The sequence below is a fragment of the Sminthopsis crassicaudata genome, chromosome 3 (assembly GCF_048593235.1).
Source record: "Sminthopsis crassicaudata isolate SCR6 chromosome 3, ASM4859323v1, whole genome shotgun sequence".
NCBI classification, from domain to species: Eukaryota; Metazoa; Chordata; class Mammalia; order Dasyuromorphia; family Dasyuridae; genus Sminthopsis; species Sminthopsis crassicaudata.
The window spans coordinates 529,110,606-529,137,524 of record NC_133619.1 but is presented as its reverse complement, the minus strand read 5'-3'; the positions used below and the strand labels follow the sequence as shown (position 1 = coordinate 529,137,524).

Below are 26,919 nucleotides of genomic sequence, written 5' to 3'. Positions count from 1 at the left end.
TGTAGAAGTCATAAGTTAGAAGAATGGGAGGAGGTGGGATCAAAATTACAAGTGGAGAAATTGACCTTGGTGAAAAGAACCACATCTCAATCATAGATTTTACTTTAGTAAAGAAGGTGGTTTTCAGATATACAACAAAGAAGAATTAACCTCTATTCCTTTATAAAGTGGGGTTTTCTGCTGAAAGTGTAGTAGGAAATTGAAGAGCGGAAGACTTGAAAAGTTTGAAACAGTTATTGAGACTAACAAAATTAATTAGGGAAGAAAATGATCTTGCTGTAGTAACGATAAGGTAACATGAATTTGTAGTAGTAATCTAAGTTGTCACAACTTCCATTAGCAGCATCTGGTAGCAACATGAGCAGGAGTGAATGCAGAAGTAAAGGGTTTGGGAGCAGATGATTGTAACATTGAACTGGTTAACTATAGAGTCTGAGAACAGGAAAAAAGTGAAGCTGAAGAGTACTGAGCTTTTGAAGTAATGAAAAATCATGATGAAGAGAAAAAGAAATTTAGAAGAACTGAAGGATAAAGATAATTGGACTCGTAAGAAGTTATAGAAGTAGAAAACTTGTGAGAGATTAAAAAAAAAAATTTCAAGAGTGGGACTGTCTTTGTATGTCAATGGGATAAAGGATTAGGTCATGGGCAATTCCAAAAGATTACTGATGAAAAAGGCTATTTACCCTCCTAAAAAGAACTGATAGACTCTGAACACAGAATGAAGAATACTGTTTTTCATTTTCTATTTTTTTCCCCCATGGGTTTTCTTCCTCTGAATCTGTGTCTTCTTTTACAACATGACTAGTATGGTAATAAATTTTGCATGATTGAACACATATAATCTATATCAAACTGCTTACTATCTCAGGGGAAGGGAAGATGAGGAAAAGAAAAGGCAAATTTAGAACTCAAAAAATTTTTAAAAATGTTAAAACTTATCTTTACATGTAACTGAGGAAAAATATTTTTTCCCCCTCAAAAGTATCTTATTTTTCCAATTACATTTAAAGATAGTTTTCAACATGATTTTGACTTGTCTCTCCTCCCTTTTCCCTGTGACAGCTGGCAATCTGATATAGGTTATACATGTACAATCATTTTAAACATATTTCTATTCTAGTCATGTTATGAAAGAAAAATCAGAACAAAAAGGAAAAACCTTCAGAGAGAAAAAGCAAACAAACAAAAAAAAAAGGAGGTGAAAATAGTATGCTTCAATTAGCATTCAGTCTCTATAATTTTCTCTCATAATGCAAATGGTATTTTCTATCTCAAGTCTATTGGAATTTTCTTAGATCACTATTGCCAAGAAGAGCCAAATCCATCACAGTTGATTATCACATAATCGAGCTCTTAATGTGTCCAATTTTCTCCTGGTTCTGCTTACTTCACTCAGGATCAGTTTATGAAAGTCTTTCCAGACTTTTCTGAAATCAACCTGCAATTTTTTTTTTTTTTAAAGGATTAGGTCATGGGAGTTGAAAAGACTGAGAAATTGGGAAGTTAGTTTGAGTAACAGCAATATGTATAATTTTTTATAGAATAGTGTAGAGAGAACCGTTGGCTAGGTACAGACTCCTTTACAAAGGAAAGAGAGTGACTTGGTAGCAAGAATATAATTGCGACCAGAATATGGATTGAGTGGGACTTGGCCAATTCCCATTCTAGAATTACTGTGCTGGGTTGGGAGGAGAGGGTGCCACAAAGAGAAAATACAACAAGCACTGGAAAGGATAACAGAGATATAGTGTCTTTTTAATTTTTTTGGCAAGAAGTGAAAGGGAAACCCAGGTCTTCCCAAGTGCCAGAAGATGGAAGGAACAGAAGTCTAAGATAAAGAGAAGCAAGCTATATATACAAGAGAGGATTCTTGAAGATACAATAGATGGGGAAGGCAGAGTAAGAATAATTTAATGAGATACCAGGAAAAGCACTTTTATTGCTTTGTTTTATTTTTCCAGAGGTACTTTCCAAATCTAGCTGTAGTCTTTATGTATGTCCTTAACATTGTGTGTATGATATCATCCTCTTTTCCTAAGTTTTAGTTCTAATACATTTCTCTTTGGTATATCTTCACTACTTAATAGATTTACACACCTTTTTCAAAAAAGATTATGAATTATTATGTATAATATCCATTATTGTGGCATAAGTGTATTAGAAGCATAAGTGAATGAGAGGAGTCTCACTAATGTAGCTTAGTGGAAAAAGTATTGTATTTGGTTTGAATCTCACTTCTATTATTTACTAGTGACTTTTTTTCACCGCTCTGAGCCTCAAATTCTTCTTGTGTAAGATAAGGAGTTGGAACAGATGATCTCAAGTTTCCTTCTGACACTAAATTTATGATCCTATGTTTCTATGTATAAGATTCTTGGGTTTATAAAGATATGCCATTTGGTATCTTGGGCAATTTTACTATTACCTATTGGGAATATATTCAATTAACACAAAAAATGATACCTTTAGAAACAAACACCAGTTAGAAAAAAATCTGATGGCTACAAAGCCTAAGTAGCTGTCTGATGCTGTTCACATGTGAGAGTCATAAGAGAAAAAAATCATGGAGGCACCATTTTGAAGTAACTTTCTAAAGAATGAGGCAGAGACACAGCTGTCAAAGGACAGACTTTACAAGAAGAGTGTGTGGTAAGAATACCTGGTCTCTTACTGGTTTTTTGAAATGCACAAGTATCTAGCATAAACTATATGATGTTAACTCTAGTTTCCCTAAGTATATGCTTTAAGTATGATACTAGCTGTACATATTTTCTAAAGATCATCCAGTTAAGAATGTAAGACTCACCAGTAGGTTGATTTGGTAACAAATTTTTTGGCCTTAACAATCATGAAACAACAACAACAATTAAAAAAAAAAAAAACACACACACACAAAATGCTTTATAGTTCTGTTTAACTTTCTTCCACTTCTAAAATAAAGGTGAAAGAGCAATGGGTAGAAAGGGGCAGGAGGTACTTAAGAAAATCAGTTTTTAAATTATGTATAAACATTAATTAGCATTGGATACTTAAATGAGATTCTTGTTCTTGAGGAAGCCATTCACACAATCTTAAGACATCTGTGCATTGTGGATTATACTGTACAAAAATAGTATTTGCAAATAACCATGAAAATAACTGTAGCTCATACTTAACACTGATTGCAGAAAATGTAAAGAAATTTTACGAAGAGATGAAGACAACTTTCAAATTAATCAACATATTTTAATAGACAAAGCATTATGAGGTAATAAAAGAGAATTAGCCTCAGTGTAAGGAAGACCTGGTTTAAAGTCCTGGCTCTGAAACATATTGGTTAAGAGATTCTGGGTAGGTCACCGAACCTTTCATTGACCCTTGATAAAACTATAAATTGAGGCAGATGCCAATCTTTGTAAAGGGCCGAAACTCTGAATAGGTGCACTGGAATCAGACAACCGAGCACTTACCGACAATACTCTAGTAGTATATGCTTGGAAAAATGGCCCTTCTCACTATTCCCTGCTGGCTCAATTTTCTGGTGTATAAAGATAACTGTAGGAGGGATTAGGGGGTGGAGTAAGACAAGCCAGAATCACTTTGGAGGAGAACAAAGAGAAAGGAAATTGGTGGAGAGTTTGTGGTAGTTTTGTCTATTCCCTTCACTTCTCCCCCTAAAGACCAAGGACTTTTGTTTATCCTGATTCCAGCTGATTCTTAGGCCTCCAGCAAGCTAACCTGGACTTCACAAATCTTCATTGATATAGTAAACTCTATATAGTAATTAAGTCAACATCAAGTGAAATATCTCTCAAAATAAAGATCTGGAAAAAAAAAAAAAAGTTAAAATAAATAAATAAATAAATAAATAAAGACCTGGAGGAGTCAGGAGTAAGAAATGAGAGGCCAAGAGCTTGCAGATGACTAGCTTCCATTAGAAACAAAAGTCCTTTTATAATACCAATATTTTTCCAGTGATGTAGCTGAACAACATAATCTCTAAAGAATGAAAATGAAGATTACTAAAGGCAAAAGGGAGGTAGGTATGTGGGGTGGGCATGACCAAGTTGTGACACATTATACATAAGAAATTATGTAGGAAAAAAATCACATAAAAGATGAAATAAGAAAAACTTATTGTTTGAAAAACATTTTATGTGATTGGTCACATAAGAAAAATAAGGTGTAATCAATAGACAGCCTGAATGTGCCATTGGTTATCCACATGTTGTCTCTAAGTAAATTGGGTAGCATCCCATGGTAATTTTTGAGGAGATCATGGACAAGAGCAGAACATGATGGTCAGATGTGGAGATTGTTATGGTTATCATTTGACTCATTACCCATACTGATGAGATTACAGAGCCTCTGGAAAATGAGACTAAAAAACCAATCAGATAACTTCCCAAAACTGATGATTTCATTGACTTAAGAAATTTTAAGATAAAACTTGGCCTTTAAAATGTTTTAGTGTTAAATCAAATGACTCACCAGCAAGCAGGCTGGAATAAAACCTTCATCTGTATAATGTTCCGCATATTCCTTTAAATTTGAACTTTCTAAAATGAAAGTTTGGCAGGTAGAGATGAGGTTTTCTTGTTGTAAATAGCCTAAATAAGACAAACACACACACACACACACACAAACACACACAAAACAGATTAGCTATCACGTTCAAATTATACTTTAATCAGACGAAATAAAATGAAGCAATTCAATACTTCCAGATTAACTTTATATTCATTAAATACAATACATAGAAATAGCAAATAAAATTGCAGAATTTAATAAAAATCCCATAGCATACAGAGAAATGACAATCTAGAAGCTTATCTGTGGAATATAGCTATAAACATTGTGAAGTTTTCCTTTCTAAATTTAGTATAAACTTAACAAACTGAAGATATATTAAATGCTCATTGGATAAAATAAATTACAGTAAGCTAGAGTAAGACAAAGCATATCCAAGGCATAGCCTTTTATCATAACAGAACTTAAAGAGTAAAAGAATATATATTCAAAAAACTGCATCAGAAAATAAAATATGAAAAATGTGTGTGTGTTCTTGGAGGAAAAAAAAATTCTCACAAAGTCTGTAAAAGAATCAATATTATATGTATAATTTATATCAAAGAATTACAACAGTAATATTTTCTTTACTTTCAACCCCAAATCAACAAGCATTTAAAAAATCTGAACTTTATTGATGATTTTTACATCACTGCCACTTTCAAATAACTACCACCTTCACCACACTCCCACAAAACTCTTTTAAAACAAAGATGCATAAGCCAACACATTACGTATAACATATACCTATAACCCCTCATTTGTTTACAATTGCTTACAAATTTGTTATATTTTTCATTACCGTATTTTATAAATAAATCAGAAATCCTCATTATGAAATGTTTGTCTCATTTACGTATCTGCCTGTGAAATTTTTTTTTTATAAAGGGAAGTTTCCTATATTTATGAAATTAGTTAAATTAAGTTAAGTCTTTGTGCATTTACTACATACCACTGGTTCCCTTGTTGAGAACTGAGGAGACTCCCCCCCATCCCAAATAAATAAAAAAGCCTGGCTCTCAAGAAAGTCATGTTCTAATTGGGAAGACAACTGCACATGTACTCTGTGTGTCTGAAATGCACTTATATGCATATACACATATGTGCATACATATGTATGTATGATATGAGTGTAGCAAGATACACAACTCCCACAAAAATACTAAATGTATGTAGAGATAGAGGACATTATTTCATGTCACAGAAAAATTAAGACACAAAGGATTCATACAAGCCCATAAATGAAGAAGGAAAACACCTAAGGAATATAGAGGAGTACAAATACATACCAAAAACACGATACCTTTTAAAAGGACCTGAACTTGAAGGCAACATTCCAATATTCTTTTGAATGCTTCCCTATATGATTATATTCCTCACCCCACCCCTATAGTGATTGTAAACTGTCTGGAGAAGCAATACTCTGCCTACTGGACATATACTGTGTGATAATTCTTAATTATTTCTCCCTCATTTATTTTCCCGGGTAGCTGTTTTTCTGATGAGACACTCTTTTTCTTCTCAGTGTACCTAGGGCCATACTACTAGTATCTGATGTCAAAATTTGAACTTGGGTCTGCCTGACTGCTCTATTGCTACATCCCCTCAGCTGCCCTTGTTTTATTCTTTCTTGATGTAATGGAGTTTTAGCTTCTATTTGCCCATTCTAATTCCTAAGGAATTATTTTCTTCAGTGAACTTTTATACCTTTTTCTATTTGATCATTTCTACTTTTAATGAGTTAATTTCACCAGTGAAATTGTGTGCTTTTTTTTCCATTAGGCCAATTTTTTAAGGTGTTATTTTCTCCAGTACTTTTTATGCTTCTCTTATCAAGTTTTTTCATGATTTCCTTGCATCTCTCTCACTCCTTTTTCCATTTTTCCACCGTCTTCACCACTGTTATCTGTTTTGAAAATCATTTCTTAGCTCTTCTAGGAATTCTTGTTGGGCGTATGGCCAGTTCATCTCAACTCCCCTCACCTCTCTGCCTCCAGCTTCACTTGTAGGCATTTTGTGCATTGATCTTCCCTGATATTACAATAGTATATACTGATCAAGTTCTTTTTTATTGTGTGCTCATTTTTCCAGCCTATTTCTTGACTTTAAATTTTATATTCAAGTTAGGATCTGTTCCTAGGAGAAGGGAATGAGGGCTGGGGAGGGGTGAGGGAACAGATAGACAGGGAGACTACCCCAAGCTTGAGATTTTTTCAAAGCTAGTTTTGGAGGTTTAGAACTTTTTAGTGCTTCGAAAGTGTGTCATCTGGGCAGACATGTGGCATTCCTCTACTGTTTTGCATTCTGGTCCATACCTATAAGGACTCTTGATTCCTTTTAGTCAAACGTGGTACTGCCCTGAGGGATGCCTGCTCCTTTAAGCAAGGAGCTTACAAGTTGATAGGGAAGGTAACATGCAAAAATATATATATACAATGTAATATATAGAAGACAAGATTTGAGTTGAGACATTAAAGGAAGCTAGGGAGGTCAGTGATCAGAACAGAGAAAGGAGAACATTCCAGGCACAGAATTCCAGTGCATTGGGGAATAGTCAGAGAGAAACATCCCCAGAGAGTGAGAAGTCCAGGACAATTATTAGGTTGTGAGCGTAAGGGACTGAGGAGAAGGTGCTGTTCTCTTGTTCTTCCAGCTTTCTGAAGAAAATCCATATCATAGGATGTTGTCATGACATGTTCATGAAATGGATTTAATTGAAACAGAATTATACAATGTCACCAGTCCCTTCTCTCTTACATCAAAGTCTAATGGCAAGGTAAAAGTCATGATTGATAATGGTCTCTAGATACAGTGAATGCCTTTCACATCTTTGATGTCTGACCAGATTTTAAGTGTTCTATGGCAACTGAAGCAGGTATACCAAAGATCAGCCCTGAAAGGGCATGGCAAGTTTTCACAACTGAGATGCTAATCTTCCGTGAATACCCCACACATCATAACAGGGAAGATAGGTGAGGAAGGGTGTGTATGTTGGAAAAGAAAATAACAGTTTACTCGTGGAAATGTTGAATTTAAGATATCTATTGGATATTTACTTTGGGATATCTGCAAAGCAGTTGGAGATGCTTAAGGCTACAGTTTAGGAGAGTTTGTGGCAAGATAGATCGTTTTGAGAATCATCAGCATAGAGATGATAATTAAATCTAAGGAAGTTGATGAAATCATAAAGTGAAGTAACAATAGAAGAGGGAGAGAAGAGGGCTCAGGACAAAACCCTCAAAGGAGATCTCTATGATTAGGGAACATAATCTGGAGGAGGATTCAGCAAAAGAGAGAAGAAGCAGTCATATTAAGTAGGAGGAAAACCGGGAAATAAGAAAAAAATCTAGAGAGAAGAAAGTTTAAGAAAGAAAGCATAATTAATGGTATTGAAATTACAGTAAGGTCAAGGAGAATGAGGAAAGAGTAATGGCAACTAAGAGGCAGGAATGCCTTATTGTTAAAGATTAAGATGAGAGGGAGGAGAGAAAGGCACCAATTATAGACAATATTTTTGAGAAATTTATCTATAAACATCAAGAGTAGAAGAGATGTAGGATGTAGTGGGGATGGCAGAGTCAAGTGAGGGTTTTTTCAAAATAGAAGAGAAATGAGCATGTTTGTAGGAAGTAGGAAATGAACCAATAGTGAGGGAGTTATTGAAAATAAATATTAGAGATGACAGAGGGAGCATTTTTTGGAGAAGGGATGGAATGTGAAACATATAAGCCAGAGGTTAACACTGGTAAAGGTATTTCATTATAAGACAAGAGTGAAGGAGAGAGTGGAATAAGGCATTAGAATGGCTGGATATAGAAAGAAAATTTAAGGTGGGCTTTTCCCCCCTGTAAAATGAAGCAAAGTTCTCAGCTGAGAAAGTGGAAGGAGGAGAGGAGCCATGGGAAATTTGAGAAGGGATGAAAAAGTCCTGTTGCACATTCTTCAGTCTCCTTAGACTACAACTATAGGAACTCATTCAGAAAGCCCCCCCATCCCTCCAAATATTTCCTCACATGACTGTCCTTGCTCAGAATTCACTTTCTTCCCTTACTGTCCTAAACCCAAGAGTTACTCATTTTAACTACACTTCCTCTGCTAGTTTGACTCATTTCTGTTACACTTTACCCCTGGCTACCCTGACCATACATCTCCATAACTCTAATCATCAGCAACTTCAAGAAGTTTAGTAAATATGCTAGCTGGTGAATTAAGAATTCATGTCATCCCATCTAACTCAAGCTCTTACAGTTCTTATATTTCTCCCTAATCAATCCCCTATTTCATTCTCCCTAGAATCCCTCCCTTTATCACTTGAAGACTTTGCCTCTTACTTTACTAATAAAATTAAGGCCATTCAACCAAAGCCCTAACTTCTCTAATCTTCAGCCTCTCCCAATTTCCTCTCCCCACCTTTAAAACAAGTTCATCTCCTCCCCATCCTTAAAAATACTTTATTATTTCCTACCATTTCCTCAAGTTAACATTCTAAATCTCTCCTTCCTCTCAGCCAAGCTATTTGAAAAAGTTGTCTATATTTAATTGCTTTCACTTGTTCTCATCTCAATCACTCCACAACTCTTTACAATTTAACTTGCAACCTCAACATTCAATTCTTTACAAAGTTACTAATGCTTTCTAATCGCACATTCTCATGGTCTACTCTCAAGAAGGAAAAGCCTTCTTCATTGAATACCGATTATATTTAACATTGTTAACTACATTCTTCTCCAGGATACTCTGACCTCTAAGTTAGCATGATTAGTCTATCTTGATTTTCCTCCTACTTGCCTGACTGTTCCTTTTCAGTCTCCTTTATTGGCTCACTATTCATATCTTGTCCCCTGCCAAGGTTCTATACTGAGCCCTCTTCTCTTCTCTCTTCTATCCCTGGTCATGTTACTTTATTGGATACAAAGACCACGATAATTTAGCTATCATTTATATAAAGATGACTTGCAGGTTTATAAAACCAACTCCAGTTTCCTACCTAGTCTTCAGTCCCACATCACACATTACCCATTTCAAACCAAATGGACCAGAGATATCTTAAAAATCAGTAAGTCTAAAACTCACCTCATTGGTATAGTTTCCCAATTTTTGTGAAAAGTATCAGCACCACACATCCTTTCAGTTTCTGAGGTATGGAACTTTATTTATTTATTTATTTAGAATCCCCCCCCCACACACACACACACAATATATATATGCATGAGTAATTTTTTTTATAATATTATCCCTTGTATTCATTTTTCCAAATTATTCCCCCCCCCCTCCAGTCCCTCCCCCTGATGACAGGCAATCCCATACATTTTATGTGTTACAATATAACCTAGATACAATATATGTGTGTAAATCCAATTTTGTTGTTGCACATTAAGTATTAGATTCCGAAGGTATAAGTAACCTGGGTAGATAGACAGTAGTGCTAACAATTTACATTCACTTCCCAGTGTTCCTTCTCTGGGTGTAGTTATTTCTGTCCATCATTGATCAACTGGAAGTGAGTTGGATCTTCTTTATGTTGAAGATATCCACATCCATCAGAGGTATGTAACTTTAAAAATGTCCTCCTTAAAAAAAACAACCTCATTTATTCTTGCCCATCTTATATATTAAAACAGTAGTCAAATCTTGTTATTTCTACCTTTATAACACCATTACAATCTTACCCCTTCTCTGCTCATATAGCTACCACTTTAGTCAAGTCCTCATCACCTCTTCTGCCTGGTTCCCCCTTCTTTAAGTCTCCCCCAACTCCTTCACATACTACTGGCAAACTAATTTGACTGTATGGTTCCTCAACCAATTCTAGTGCTTTTTGAGCCCTTAATAACCTGGCCCCAATTGTCTTTCCAGACTGGGTGGAAATTACTATCCCTTTCACATTTTGCAATTAAGTCAAAATGACAGCCCACCCTCACTCAAATCCAATTCATGTGCATGTCATAGCATCACCTCCCTGATGTCATTTGTCTATGGAAGAACAAACAACCACCTCTGTGAGTAAAACTGGCCCACACATTGGAATTGGTCAGTTAGGAGATTCCTTCCTTCCTATCTTTCCCTCCTTTCCTCCCTCTTGCTACATAGAATATCTTGCCCTTATCTACAGATGTTCTTAAAAGCACTTTTTTTTTTCTTTTGTATCCCTCCTAAAGTATCTTGAGGTTTACTGTCTAGATTTCTTTCTTAAGGACCAAGCCTTAAACCAAAACTAATCCAATCCTCATGGGCCAACAAGAGGTCCTAGGCCAAGTCCCACTTGGTCACTGTTTGGATTCTGATCGACATTGCTTAAATGTAAATAGTAATCATTTCTCCTTAGGCCAGAAACCCTGAGAGTGTTCCTCTCAAGATTCATTCATTTATATATTTTTTTGGACTAGGACAAAGAGGAAATTCTTTGCCTCAGTTGCTGAATGGGTGCAGCCTCAATCAAACTGTGATCTGTCGAATACCTTAGCTTAAAAAGGCCAAGGTCTCCCATTTTATCCAGGGCCATTTCCAGTTATCTTGATCTCTTGTCCCTGGCTCTGGAGGGGAAAGTGAAGCACAGCCCTCCTTCACTAAATCAGAATCACCTGCAGGTCATGACATCATCTCCCTAATGTCATGGTCCTCTTCAGGAATGAAGGACAAACAATAACCTTAATTATAAATGATCTCTTGACTCCATGTCTTCCTTTAAGATGTGGTTCAGGTACCATCTTCTGCATGAAACATTTCCTTCAAATAGCTAGTATTCTTCCTTCCAAACTATTTTGGAAATATTTTATTTATTCATTTTATATTTGTGTGCTTAGGTGTTTTTTCTCTCTCCATAAACACATTTATTTATTTGTGTATAAATGTGTGCATACATGTACAACCTGTTCCATTAGAATGTATTCTCATTGAGAGTAGAGATTGTTAAGGTTGTTTCACTCCTTATACTTGCATCCTCAGTGCCTGGATACAGTGCTTGGCACATAGTAAGCCAAAATGCTTATTGATATTTTCTGTTTTATTTTTTGTTCCTAATCGACAAAGTTGTGGATGTCTATGCAATACAAAACTTAATAGCAAATGAAAATAGACTAAAACATATTCCAATGGAAAAAAATGAACAAAAAGAGAAATACGAAAAATATTATTGGAGAAATGTATGGTTAAAAGATGGGCCATTCACCAGGCAAGAGATACAGAGAATTGATGGATAGCCTGTATGCTCCATTTATATCCACATGATATCAAGAGATCTAACTAGAATGGTAATGTGTGCCTGCTAACTCAGGAAGCTGAAGCTAGTAAATTGCATAAGTTCAAGAGTTCTGAGCTAGAGTGCTAAGATGATCAGTAGTCCTCATTAACTACAGTATCAATATAGTTCTTTACCTCCCTGAACAGGGAGCCAGAAGGACTATGGGAGTGGTAGTGGTGGTAGTGAGTGAACTGATTCAGGTTAGAAAGAGTGGCTCAAATCACTTGAGCAGATCTTTAGTGGGACTGAGGCTATCCCATGAGTAGTTGCTGTATTTCCAGGCTGGGTGAGACTGAGAGACCATCCCATGAGTAGTTGCTGTACTTCCAGGCTGGGTGAGACTGAGAGACCCCAAGACCTCTTCCAAACTCCTCATTAAAAAAGAGGCAGATTTTGAAGGCTCTCCAACTATTCATTAAACCATAGTTTAGTGCACAGTAGCCACTATTTTAACCAGTACCTAAAAAAGAATCCCTGCTACAACACCTTCAACAAATTGTGTCATGTCTGTTTAAAATTGTTCAATGAGAGAAAATCCATTACCTTCAGAAGCAACTATATTTTACATTAGGAATTATATTTGTTAACAAGTTCCCCCCATATCAAGTCTAAATGTGCCTCAGCAATTTCTGCCCACTACTCCAAGTTCTGCTCTTTAGACTCAAAAAGAACATGGCATGTCACTTCCACATGACTATCCTTCAACTACGATGATATCATGTTCTAAATCTCTCATCTCCTATTTCACCTAAAATGATCTTTAGATGACATTAACTCAAGCCCCTTCCCTCTCTTCCTCATCACCTTTTGCCTTTGGATACTCTTCAATTTATCAATATCTCTTCTAGTTTCTATCAGCCATTACTCTACCCAATATATTTCTCTCTAGAGGTGGTATGACCAAGGTAAAATATTCCTGAAAGCTATATATCCCAAAAGCTGACTCAAGATCTACTTCACTTTTTGGGGGGTTGTTATCACACTATAAATCACATTGAGCTTGTAGTTCACTAAAACCCCCAGCTCTTTTTCAGGTTAAATATGGTATAATTATGCCCTCTCCATCTTGCATTTGTGAAAGTAATTTTTTGAGCCCAAGAGTTTTTTACATTTACCTTAGTTGATTTCATCTCATTAGATTTGGTCAAGCTAATCAAGATTTGGGGGTTCTGATTCTGTTATAAAATGAGTTAGCTATCCTCCTAGCTTTGTATTATCTGAAAATTTGATAAGTATGCCATCAAAGCTTTCATTCCAGTCATTGATTAAAAACTACTAAAGGGACAATGAAGAACAAAGGACAAATCCAAGGAACAATCTATTACAAGAAGACATCAAACCATAATGAATATTCTGAGTATGGCCATATCCCCAGTTCTCAATTACTTTATCACTGTCTACCTTACAGCTCTACGAAATCACCTACCTGCCTTACTTGAGTTTGTCACCTGCTCCAGATATATTACTTCCCAAAATATTAAAAGAGTAATATGATAGGAGCAGCTAGGTGACACAATGGATAGAGCACCAGCCCTGAAGTCAAGACGACCTGCGTTCAAATCTGGGTCAAGACATTTCCCAGCTGTGTGACCCCAGCAAGTCACTTAACTCCAATTGCCTCAGCAAAAAAAAAAAAAAAAAAAAAAAAAAAAAAAAAAAAAAAAAAGAGTAGCTATGACACCTGATTTCTGAAAGATTATGGAAAAAAAGAAAGGTGCCACAGGAAAGGAGCATAAATACTGTCACAATTTTCAAAAAAAGGTTGTCTTCAAACTATAGACCAGTGAGTTTCTTGGCAAAATTCAAGGAAGAATTATTACAGAGATAGTGAACATTGAGAAAAAGCCATCCCGAATAGATCTCCTGTGGAGGATGTACTGGATGAAGACAAGTATATAGGATGAAAAAGTGTGTATAAGTTGTGATTTTTATGGATGGAGAGAATATCTCCATAAAGTTATAATATTCAAGGTAATTTCTAATACATCACTTCAGTTGGATATCAGATCTTCTCCTAAACTAGAATCACTGAATGTAAACTAAATAGACAAACTAGCTGTACTTCAGAATCTTTATGTAAAATGACAGTGTTCCCAGGGAAAATATGCCATTACATATTCTGGCAGTACAGGGCTTTGTCTGACTTCTAGATCAGTACATCCCTAACTTTAAAACACTCTGGCATTTACCTTTATCACTATCATTTGGGGTTCGAATATCAGTCTTAAACTTTGGCAATATCAATCTGACAATAACCATTTATCAAGTACCTAATTATTTGCCAATTACTGTGTTAAGTTCCCCCCCCCCCAGGCTGGGGTTAAGTGACTTGCCCAGGGTCACACAGCTAGGAAGTGTTAAGTGTCTGAGACCAAATTTGAACTCAGGTCCTCCTGAATTCAAGGCTGGTGCTCTATCCACTGCGCCATCTAGCTGCCCCTGTGTTAAGTTCTCGAGGTGCAAAGGAAAGTAAAAGCCCCCATTTTCGGAGAATTTGCGATCTAACGGGGAGCCAACATGCAAATAACTATGTACACTCTATATACAAGATGAACTGGACACAAACAACAAAGAACAGACACTGGAGAATTAAAGAGATGGCATTTTAGCAGCATCTCAAAGGAAGTCAGGAGGCAGAAATGAGGAGGGAGAAAATTCCAGGTATGAGGGGCAGCCAGTAAAAATGCCAGGAATATTACCTACCGCTCCTTCAATATTAGTTGAAAAACAAATTTAAACATATATCAAGTCTCCGTCATTGGCTCAGATTTTGAAAATATAGGCGGCTCAACTCAACAATTCAACTGGGGATTCATTTTCAAAGAATGCAAAAACACAAAGCAAAAAAATACAAACATAAAGCCACCAAAAATGGAATGGCCCACCTCATCAATGCAACACGAGCTGGATAATGGAACTGAGCCATCCAAATGGAAGAACATGCGATCAGGGTTAAAAACGAATCCCTAGTCTGCCCTTTCTCCTTGCTAGAGAATTGGGAGAGTAGCTGCGGAGGCTCAGAAACGTGGGGCAGCGCCCGAGGGGCGGCCGGGCCGAGCAACCAAACGCCTCCGGGAGGAGCTCCCAAAGCCCGTGGCCCCGAAGGAAAGCGTCTATTCATCGGAAGGTGGCCCCCGTGGGCGCTCCCCAAGAGGCCCTCGCTCGTCCTGCCACGGCTCTCAGGCCGCCCAGCCTGGCTCTGATGCGGATAACTGAGTGCAGGCAAGGAAGAGCCATCTCCTCCCCCACGTCAGGATCTTCCCCGAGGCCGGGCCCTAATTCTCCCGCCTCGCCTCCCGTCAGGGTGAGCGTCTGTCTCACGGGAAGCAGCGGGAGAAGTGTCGCACTAGTGGACTCAGAGGGTTTCGGGCTCCCTTCACCCCCAGGGCTGAGAGGCCGGTTGAGCTAGGAGGCAGGGAGGCAGAGCCTCTCCCTCGCCCTCCCCCACCCTTTCTGTTGAAGGGTAAGCCGGAGATCCGCGGACCAGCTCGGTCCGCCCCGAGGCGCTACTCACCCAACACTAGCCGGGCAACATCGGACGGCAACAACATGATCAGGCCACAGGAAGGGCTGAGACCCCGGGCACGTCTCAAAAACCTTTCGCGTAACAACACCGAGACGGCATCTCTCGGTCCTAGCCGCGGCGTCAGCTGAGGCACCGAACCCCGAGGCAACTCGTCCCGCCCCCTGGTTCCAATGCAGCCAATCGCTCCTAAGGAGAAAGAAAGGCGCGGAAACGTGCCCCGCCCCAACACTGAGTGAAAGGAACATCATTTCCGCTCAGGGATAAGGAAGGCGGGGTGGGAAAAAAAAAAAAAATGGAGGTTGAGCCGTTATACGCCTGCGCAGTATATCTTAATGAAGCGCCTGATGGAGCATGATCCCTCTATTGAATCGTCGCGTCCTATTAGCGAACCGCCGCCTTATAGAGTGAGGCGGGGAAAGGAGGGGACTAGTGGTACGCCTGCGCAGAGGGAGTCACAGATGCTGCGACCTCTCCGGATTCTCCCGCCAAGAAGGTAGACTGCGCGCTGATGGTTGTTTGAACCCGGAAGTGGGAACTGTAGCGTGAGCGTGGCGCTTGTGAGCGGTCTGCGCGTGGGGAGAAGAGGCTGGAAGGAGAAGGGCGGACCGAGGAGGCCTTCCTTCTGGAGGCTGCCGCCTTCGGATCCCTGCGGTAGGGGGCGAGGAAGAGCGCGTCCCGCTTCCTTGGGCTTTGGGGATTTTGCTTCGTGATTGGGAGGTCTGCGGCTCCCCCTTTCTCAGGACCGCTCACTACATCCTGCCCCCACCTGGCGTCAGTGACCCGGGATACCTTTTCCCCTTGGCCTAGACTCCGGGGCGGAGCCGAGGGGAGTACTTTAAATCCCCTGGGAAGCGATGGCGAAGGTGGCCACGTTCCCTTTCCCTCCAATTTTCCGCCAGCCCACGAAGGCGAGCCCAGCGTTTCCAACCACTCTTCTCCAGGCGCTTCGGAGTCTCCCTCGGAGTCTCCTCTCTCTTGACTGGTGGTTTCTTTCTTCCTTTTTTTTCCCTGTCCCATTCACAAGACTTCCGTTCTGGGCTCATGGAGACCTTGTTCCTGGTCCGTATGGTTGAAGCAAGCTGCCCCAAATGGGCGACCCATTCTCTAGGATGTAGTAGTTAAGGATGCTTCGTGACGCCGGGAATCTTCGGGAGGTGGGGGACGAAGACCCTAGCGCGAAGCTAGCGGAATGTGATGGGCTTGAAATTATAATTATCTGTAAACGTTTGATTTGTTACCTGTTTAAATACTTATATACTCAGGTGGTGCAAAATTTTTTCTGGTGCATAGGGATCGTGAGTGGAAAACGTTTAGGAAATCCTGCTAGAGTCTAGACAGAGCTACTTACCGTGTGAATTGGTGTCTGAAATGCAGAGTATTGCAGTACGTTTTTTAATTGTCAGTCACACTTAAGTAAGAGTATTACTGCAAAGGATCCTTAGAGGAGAACCTGGAATCCTAGAGAGAGTGAGTGATTTGTCGGAATGGCTAAGCCCAGGGTTAATAACCACATTTATAAAGCACTTAGGTACTAGGCACTATGCAATTATCTTATTTCATCTTCATTTTATAGATAAGAAAGGTTTGCCTGGGGTCACAGAGCTATTGAATGTCTGAGGATGCGTTTGAACTCAAATCTTCCTATCTACAGACCTTACCACTTAGGTGCTCTGATGACCAGCTATCCATTGTATTGTGTCAGGAACTCCTCGCTTAGAAGTCTCCTCCCCCTCCTTTTATTATTAGGACACCCGCTGTTTTCCAGAGCTAACACCCAGCAAGCAGTGTGTGGCCTGAGTTTAGCATTATACCAATCCTTTGCATTCATTTTCTAGCAGTTTTTTTTTTTTTAATAGAGTTAACAGTAGTTGCTGAGCTGCTTGTGCCATGACTGTTCATTTGGTCAGGATTGGATAAGAACTTTTTATACCAAGATACCTAGTTCATATATTTTCATTTATCTCTTGTGTATTGTTAGCGAATTTTAAGCTAAAATTCTTAAACAGTTCATTTCTACTTTTTGATGAATGAATGAAAACACATTCATTAAACTCATTTTGTGCCAACTAGTATGTTAAAGTGAGTCAGCCTCTGTTCTGCTGGAGATATGTGCTAATGAGAGAATCCTTACAGATAGGGAATTGATACCTGAAAAGGGTAAAGCTGAAGGGGAGTAGATCTTTATTCAGGGTAATTAATTCTTTGTTCTTTGCAGAAGTATTTGTAGAGTTCTGTAAGGGTTATTTTCCCCAGAACTAAAAGTGAAAGTGGTAGGTCTGGAACTTTGTGATGAGGGGGAGTGTCCCATGCAAGTCTTATGAGCAAAAAAAGGTGTCTTGGGGGCCTGCCTTCTGTAATGACCTCTGTTAATCAAAAAGACACCTGGACCAGAGCTAGGAATCTCTTATAACTTTGGCTTTCTGTCAAATCAGAGCTGCATATTCTTGGACTTCAGGCTAATCACAAATAACTAATATTTATAGTTACTTAGCTTTTCCTAAGACCTTTTGATTTAGATAATGGAAAGATCATTATTTCCTTTTTATGAATGGGGGAACTGAGCTCAGAAGTCATAACTATTTAGTGGTAGGTACAAGATTTTAATTCATTTCTTCAAATTTCAATTTTTTTATTTTAAGAGAAAATAGGTTAAAAAAAGCATGGGAAGGATTATCCTGAAAAATAATAGGTAGGATATCATGGAAGTTTTAAAATATTGGAAGAGCTTTTATGTGAAGGAGATTAAATTTAGTTTTAGTAATAATTAAAACTCACCTTTATGTATTTTTATAAGAAAAGGATTTTGTAGACCTTAAAAGAACCCTATGAGACAGGAAGTGCAAGTACTATTATCATTTTATAAAAGAGAAAACATGGGATTGAAAGGGTGTGATTTGCATGATTCATTAATCAGCAGTTTTAAACCTTCTATGTGCTAGACACTGGGCTAGACCATGCAAAAACATATTTGGAACAAACTGCCCTCAAAGAGCTTATATTCCATGAGAGAAACTACATATACCTATCTACATATAAGTAAATACAAAGTATATACAGAATGAATAGAAGATAATAGGTTTGGGGAAATGATCAAGACCGGTTTAGAGTAGAAATTGGTGTCTCATTTGAGTGTTGAATGAAAACCCCATCTCTATATGTTTGTTTATAATTACATTATTATAAATGGAAACCATTTATTTTGCAGTATTGTTTTAGTCTATTACTTAAAGGAAGGATGAAGGAAACTGAACAAATCCCACTTCTACTTTTAATTCAAAGAATAATTGTTACAAGGGACCCTTTTGGTCATGTATTTATACTAAAGAATTCTTTTACACTTACAGCAAGGGTAATCTAGCCCTTTACTTGGAAAACTTGTGAGAAGAAACCATTACTTCCTTAGCTAGTACTATTTCTTCATAGCAGTTATTGTTAGGAAGATTTTTCTCTGAATGGTTATTCTTTTAGGTGACAGCTCTTCAGATATTTACCTTTATCTACCAAGCTGTGTCCTACCCACTCCCACCCTTTCTTATCTAGGCTTCCTGTGCCTACTTGCAGTAATTGGGGGTTACTCTTAATCCCTAGTGGAGGCAGATAGTGGAAGTAATACAGAGTTTATGTTTGGCTCTTAATAAATGCTTATTGATTGGCATAATTAATCTGAGTAATTGTTAAATATATTATTAGAGGGCCAAGGACTATAGTATAGTAGGCCTGCTCTTTCAGCTTTATATTTAGACATTAATGATTGTCCTTTAGGTCAGATTGTTTAACTTATTATTACCTCACCTCTCATTTAACCCCATCTCTCCATTTTGTTCAGAAGGAAGCATGAGACCCCCAGCTGAATCATTTAGCTTCCCAGAGATGCAGTGCTCACTGTGTGACAGGCACATGCTGGAGACAAGACTTTAATGAAACAGTTCTTGCCCTGAAAGTGGGCATTTTATAGGAAGTGCCATTGAACAGATTATTTCTCATCCTATTCCTCATACTAGTCTTTCAACTTCTTAACTTCTTCATTGTGTTCTAGGCTATCATTCCTACCTTGACTTCACTTTGCTCTCTCTCCAACCTTAGCCCAATTATTAGCCATTTCAGTGCTACACTGCCCCATTATCTTGTTCTATTTTTACTACCTCTTGCCAAAGCTTAATCCTAGATTACTTTCAGTAGCATGATTCCATGCTTACTAGCAAACTGGACATTTATTAGAAGCAACTAAACAGGAGACTTCGGTTATTCTATTTTATGCTTAATTTGTGTTATGATTTATAGTATTACCTTGTTTTTTTCCTTATAGATCTCTGTTGCGTGGATTAACAATTTGAACATGAGCCTCGATTTACATGATTTACTACTTTGCTGTCGTCAACTTGAAAATGACAGAGCTACAGAACGAAGGGTAGTGAATGACATCAATTTATACAATTTATACAGTGTTCTCATCTCAGACAAAGTTGTAGATTTATAGTAACTCATATTTAAATATATTTTCAGAAAGAAGTTGAGAAATTCAAACATTTGATCCGAGATCCTGAAACAGTTAAACATTTGGATCGGAATTCTGATTCTAGACAAGGAAAGTACTTGAACTGGGATGCTGTTTTTAGGTATTTTTTTTTTTTTAATAAATTTTTCTCTTTCATTTTCCAACCATCATTTGTATAATTTATTGTCACCATTGATTTTCTTTTCATGTATTAGACACTATGTTACCATTTTCTAAAGAGCTTAACTCGGTGTTTTATATAAAATAATTTCTTGCTAAGTTGTGATTAGTTCAAAATATAATAAAAGTATTATTTTTATATGAAGAATTTAAGAGGATTAAAAATTGGATCATATTTTTCTTTTGTTAACTGCTTTTAAAAAATATTTTAATATCTTCCATGTAGATTACAAAAATAATTGAGTTGTTGAAATGGATACTGATTTTATAATTTTATGATTTCAACAGGTATAATCCATTAGAGTATGAATCATATAGCTTTGTAAACAGAAGTTGTAATTTTTAAATTGATTTTTATATGATTTAGTTTTTGGGAATAAATTTCTTCACCCTCCCCTACCCAAAGAATCATTCCTTATTACAGAGAAAAAAAATTGATAGAAAAGAAAGAGTTCAGCAAAATTAGTACACCTATCAGCAGAGTATGAAGGTACCTGTAGTGTTCTGCATTGACAGTGTCCTACTTCTTCAAAGAAGAAAAAGAAGTGAATTTTTTTTAAATTGTTATTTCCATTTCCATTGTTGTTATAAATATGATTATCATTTTCTTCATTCTACTTCACTATGCATCAGTTCACTATACGTCTTATTTTTTTTCTCTGAAATTCTTTATATTTTATGTGATATTTCATGTTATTCATATCTTCCAGTTCATTTAACTACTTCCTTACCAGGATGTGTTTATTTTGTTTTCAGGTCTTTGCTAAGTGAAAAGTCAAACTTAAAACGACTTAATAGCTTGGAAATGATAAAAATGCTTCAAAGCAAATCTGAACCCATTTAGAGTACAACTTTTTAGCTGAATTTTATTGGCAGTCTGCTTTTCTAGTCATACATATCCTTGAATGATACCTTTGACATTACTTTTTTGTCTACAAGTCTTCATTTTTACTGCATCCTACTTGAATATACTTGATGTCTTTCTGTTGCTCATTTGCAGTTTGCTACATCTGAGATTTTGGTAATATTCCTTAATCCACAGCTGCATAACATCTCTAGGAAGATATTGGAATTACAAAATTGAAAATATGAATCTTGGTAAAAGAGAATCATTGTAAGATGTTACCCAGATTCCTAAATGCAGTTAAGCCTGTTCTTGTTCTCCTGTTAGATTTTGGATTATTTATTCTTCATCTTAATTGTCAAAATTTATCTACTGATAAAGTTGAAGGAATGTCCGTGATGTAGGTGATATTTAAGGGTTTTTTGTGTTTTTAGTCTTCTGACTATATTAATACAGGGAACTTTTTTTGCAACTTGAGTACTTGAAGTTGAATGATTTAAATATTAGTTTCCTATGTGTTGAATGAAAGTTGGTCTCTGTAGTCTGGTGGATTCCTTCCAGCTTTAAATCTCTGATCCTGTGATATAGCTAACATATGTCAGAATTGGGACTTGAACTCTAAGGTAGCTCTCTATTCACATTGGCTGTCAATTAATAGGCATTCTTTGTCTGCTTGGTTTTCCTGAGTGAATTTTTGTGTTAATTTCTCTGAGCAACATGAATCTAATTGAGAAGACCTTAGTGCATTCTGGAGTTTTCAGTACAGTCATTATATTTTAGCACTATTAGGTACAAACGGGAGCACCTGAAAAATCTTAGCATCTTTAAGGAGTTCTTCCATTTTTTTGCTTTGGTACAAGATAATCACTGGGGGGAAGGGGGAGACAGTTCCTTTGGGGACAATAAGTCTTTTATGACTCATTTGATAATAATCATCAAATGATTGTTTAATGAAGTTATTGTTGAATGCATCTAACAAGTAAAAATATCTATGATCTCAACATACATGAGGGAAATGTATTATTGGAATAAAAGCTAAATATTTTGCGTGGTTCTTTTTGTAAAAAAAGAAGTGGTACAGCTGATGCTTTTTTTCTCATTTTTTAGAAAATATGGGGGGGGGTGTATCTTTTGTTTTTATATTACCTAGATTTCTCCTTATTGTCCTCCCTTCTATCCTGGGCCTTTTTTTTCCCTATATATTTCACTTGGTTATCTTACTAGGTCTTACTAATTCAGGTATCATTTTTATGTAGATGTTTATATCTCTATATTCAATTTTAAATTCTTCTTGATCTTTGTTCTCACATCACCAACTTCCTTTTTGGACATCTTGAATTGGATGAGTACCTTGAATACTTGAAGTTGAAAGACTTGATGACTTGATAGTCATCTTGAAAATAGCAGGTTCAAAATAGATTCATCTTTCCCCAAAACAATTCTTAATGCTGCCCAACTCTTTTTACTGTTGAGGGCACCATCACTCTTCCTATAAGTCTGTGTCACAACTTTGCTGTCATTTCTCACTTGTGTTTATACCACATATCTAACTGTTGTCAAATTTTGTCCTTTCTACCTTTACAACATCTCTTGCTTGCATCTGTTCTCCATTCTCACAATTGGCCATAGCACTATGAATGGATAGCAGGATATGAATTGAAATTAAACACTTAAAAGAATACTTTTTAAGTTGCATGGATTCTTGAAAGATTTTAAAGGAAACCCCACAGATCATTTTTTAAAAATATATTTTATTTTCTTGAAGGTTTCTGCAAAAATACATCCAGAAGGAAACGGAATGTTTGCGAACAGCAAAACCAAATGTATCTGCTTCAACACAAGCTTCCAGACAGAAAAAGATGCAAGAAATTACCAGCTTGGTTAAATACTTCATCAAATGTGCAAATAAAAGTAAGGGACATGTTATATATTTGTTGATGGATTGCCTAATGGTCAGTTGCTTTAGTTTGAACATGGTGAAGGAAAAGTTAGGTGATTGTAATGTTCTGGTTAGCTTTCTGGAGGTCTTTGGACCAACCTTTGTTTCAGCTGAGTAATCACCATAAGAATAGCCAGGGATAAAGTCCAAATTCTTTATTGTCTCCTTTACAGTCTGTCTCCTTGCTTGGGGTCTGGGTTAGCTTTCTGGAGACTCTTCAGATGGGCCTTGGTCTCAGTGGAGAAATGAAGGACAGGCCAGTTACTATGGTAGTGGGAGATGGAGTGAATGTCTCTCCTTGGCTCCAAGAACTTGAGCTCCAGCCTCCAGTCCTCTATCTTCAAGTCTTTTTGATCCCTCTCTAAGTCTGTCATGAAGTCTGACTCTGACCTCTTAAATACTCTATTACAATTAAATCCAGTATAAGCCAATAATATCACTAGAGAGCCAATATTTTGTTGTAAGGTTAAATCAATCATACTGAACTTATAGAACTGTTAATCACCACGCTAAACTAGATAGCCATTGTCTTATCAATTTCACTGAGCTAATACCTTATTGTAAGAATCCTTGTTTTAAGTACATTTTTTCCAGAGTTCTGGCCCATTACAGGTACAAATATAACTATAATCTATATTATGATTTTGAGCAATGAATTTTGTTTTCTCTCTCTCTTTATATTTATATATATATCAGTTGTTTTTTTTTTCTCAAACAGAACAAGATAAATGGTTATATTGAAGGATATTAATCACTTGGGTGACTGGAAAGATGGGGGTCCTAATAGAAAGAGGGAATTTAGTTAGGTAGAATTGGTTTAGGGGGAAAGTCAGTGAGTCTTTTTTCAAGCTTTTGGTTTTGAAGTGTCTATTGGATATTTAGGTGAAGCTTTCCATCAGGAAATTGGAAATAAGAATTTGGAGTTTAGGAAAAAGATCTGATTATAGATTCACCAGCTAACTTTGTAGAAGTATTGCTGAACTCTTGTGAGCTTTTGCTGAAATCATCAAGGGAGAGAGTGCAGAGAAAGAAGAAAATATTTTGGTTTCAGGACCAGCTGCATATGGAGAATGAAACCTGGATAATGGTCCTTGTAAAGTGGATTGTGAAGTTGGTCAGATTTTAGAGGAATATCATCGAAACTGAGGGAAAGATTGACTATCTATAACTTGAACAATGAAGTTCCAAATTTAATTCACTCTATTTGATCTTATTTTTGTTTCTATTTAATTATGTTCTTTTTTTATTTAGTTATAGTTAATATGCTTACTGTCTTTTTAATTTTACTTAATTCACTTTATCACTTAAATTTTCGTATTTATTTGAATTCATAGAGTCCTAGATTTAGGGATCTTAGAAGTCATCTAGTTCAACTTATTTATTTTACAAATATATTATTTTATAATAGATCTAGAGCAACTAAGTGACTTGTTGGAGGTCACAGTAAAAGTAAGGGACATGTTATATATTTATATATTTATGTATATATTTATTTTTTAATTTACATATGTATATATGTATGTATTTAAGATAGAATTTGAACCCAGATCCTCTAAATTTATATTAAGTATTTTTCCTGTTGCACCACTTTGACTCTCAATATTTGTTGTTCCTTTTCGTGCAACAATGTTCTATTACATTCATAAATTCATAAATTATGTTGCTGTTAGAATATACTTTCTTTTTTCTTTTAGAAGTTTGAGTTTCATGTAGCAGCTAAGTGGTGAAATGAGTAGAGCACCAGCCCTGATGTCAGGAGGACTTGAGTTAAATGTGACCCTAAGACACTTAACACCTCCTGACTGTGTGACCCTGGACAAATCACTTAACCCCAATTGCCTCAGCCAAAAAAAAAAAAAAAAAAAAAAGGAAAGAAAAGTTAGAGCTTTGTGAATCTTTTTGTACAGATGAGTCTTTGCTTAGTAATCTCCTTGGAGTATGAACCTAAGTAGGAACAGTGGGTCAAAGGATATAGATAATTTTGTATTTTTTCTCATGTAATTAGATATTCCTTTCCAAAACCAGTTGGACAGTTCATAGTTTCATGACAAATTAAAATAATGTAGCTTGTTTGAGTCATCCTTACCTTATATTCTCTATCTTGTACAGTCTTTGCTATGATTTCTTTTTAAATTGGATGAAGTAGTATATTGGAATATTGTTTTTCTCAATTTTCTTAATAAAATTAATTAGGCAAGAAAAAGTAGTGGGGGAATATTGAATAGTAAATATAATGTTCTCAGTATTGTTTATAATCGTGTATTTTATCACTAGTTAGAATATTTGTTTTCTTATATTTCTGTACTTCAAAAGAGCTGTGCTTTCATCAACATAGTTATCTAACGACAAAGACTACAACTTCAACAGACCTTGGACAGTTTCATAAATTCCTTTGGAAAAAAAAAATCTTGGGGAAAAAAAGTAAAAATGACTTTGTCCTTGTCTCAACTGTTATCTATTTTTTCCTGACACACATGAGTACAATATATTACATCTTCTATTTATTCATATATAAAATAGAGGAATTGGTCATGTTTGGCTATGAAATTTTGAGGTTTTATGTGCATACTTCTCCATTCTCTATGCTGAGGTTGTGCCCCTTGTTTCTGCTTCATGGTCTGTATTTCTTTACTTCCATTTCTTGTGCCTTTGTTTTATTTCCTACTCTAACAATGTTTTCTTAATGTGATCTGATGAAATATCATCCATCATTTCAGATGTAGCTAAATAGTACAGTGGGTAGAGGACTAGACCAATAGTTAGGAAGACATGAGTTCAAATTCTGTCTCAGATGCTTATTAGCTTTGGGACCCTAGAGAAGTCACTTAACCTTTCTCTGCCTCACTTTTCTTTTCTATATAATGGATGTTATAGTAGCACCTACTTCCCAGGGCGTTGTGAAGATAAAATGAGTTAATAATTGTATATGGGTTATAAAAAACCCATAGCATAGATTTCAGTCAGCTTAATCTTCTAAATGGGAAAAACGGACCTGACCTCCCTTCCCTAAATAATATAATTAACAAAATGAAATTTAAAAAATCAAAATTTTTTATAACACCTTAATCTAACTTTACAACTTTTTGTGTGTTGTCAGAATTAGAGTTGATAGACACTTGTTAAGTATTCTCTAAGTGCCAGGCATCTTCCTAAAAACTGTGAAGGCAAAGAAAAGTCTGAAGTTGCCTAAAACAAAACCTAAAAATACTGAAATGAGGTTGATGGGGGTAGGGGGGAATCCTAAATTACTATACAACTGCTGGTTATTGTCATTTGTTTATTATTATGATTATGCCTCTTCCTCTATGAAATCTTTCCAATTAGAAGAAATGTTATTTCTTCACTTCAACTTGCTTTTTATCTTGTAGCTCTTCTAAATGTTTATGTTTTATACTGTTATGAACACCTTATCAACAATAACAATATTAATAATGATGATTTATATAGCCCCTGTAGTTTGGAAAGTGCCATACAGCTATCTCATTTAATCTTCAAAGCCACCTTGGGAGGAAGATGTTATTATCCTCATTTTAAAGATGAGGAAACTAAAGCAGACAATTTTGTTATTTGTTTAAGATCTCACAGCTAATAAGTAAATGGCTGAGAGAGGATTTGAACATAGATCTTTCTGATTTCAGATCTATACTTGATCCACTGCCCCACAAGCTTCTCTGATTAGATTGCAAGCTCCATGAGAGAAGAATACAAGTGTTGTGTTAGGGTTTTGAGATAGGATGGCTCCTCTTGGGCTCTGGCACAGTTTTTTTTTTTTAAAATATATACTAAAGGCTTAAGAAGTGCTTGTGGAGGCTTGTAAATATGCAACAATAAGGTGACTATATCAGCCATATGCTGTAATAGTAAAATTTAAATGATCCTATTTGGAAAGCATTGCGCCCAAAGAGTTTTACGAGTTGACCCAGCAATGCTATTATTAAATCTCTTTCCCAAGGTGATCATGGAGAAAAGAAAAGCACTTTCTAAAATATAGCAGCTCTCTTTGTGGTAACAAAGAGCTGGAAATTAAGGGGATGTCTGTCAGTTGGGGAATGGCTAAAGAAGTTAGGCTATGATTATTATAGAATACTATACATTGTGATGTAAAAAATTCTAAGCTGGTTGATTTTAGAAAAGGATGAAAAAA

General features: G+C 36.5%; 2 protein-coding genes across 3 annotated transcripts in view; one reads left to right on the top strand and one right to left on the bottom strand.

Annotated features, from left to right (window-relative positions):
- NPAT (nuclear protein, coactivator of histone transcription) overlaps positions 1 to 15,517 on the bottom strand; it is a 52,138-nt gene extending 36,621 nt beyond the window's left edge. The window contains exons 1-2 of one of the 2 annotated variants that reach the window (XM_074304332.1): positions 15,306 to 15,517; positions 4,474 to 4,592 (exon numbers count right to left, since the gene is read on the bottom strand). In XM_074304332.1, coding sequence (XP_074160433.1) covers positions 4,474 to 4,592; positions 15,306 to 15,342 — 156 coding nt within the window. In that variant the 5' untranslated portion in view covers positions 15,343 to 15,517. The remainder of the gene's footprint in view (positions 1 to 4,473; positions 4,593 to 15,305) is intronic. The other variant, XM_074304331.1, reaches the window with a different exon arrangement.
- An 805-nt stretch (positions 15,518 to 16,322) lies between these two features.
- Positions 16,323 to 26,919, top strand: part of ATM (ATM serine/threonine kinase) — a 123,090-nt gene continuing 112,493 nt past the window's right edge. Inside the window, 4 exon segments of the mRNA XM_074304330.1 lie at positions 16,323 to 16,471; positions 19,624 to 19,725; positions 19,821 to 19,933; positions 22,602 to 22,747. Of these exon segments, the coding sequence (XP_074160431.1) occupies positions 16,442 to 16,471; positions 19,624 to 19,725; positions 19,821 to 19,933; positions 22,602 to 22,747 (391 nt within the window). The 5' untranslated portion in view covers positions 16,323 to 16,441.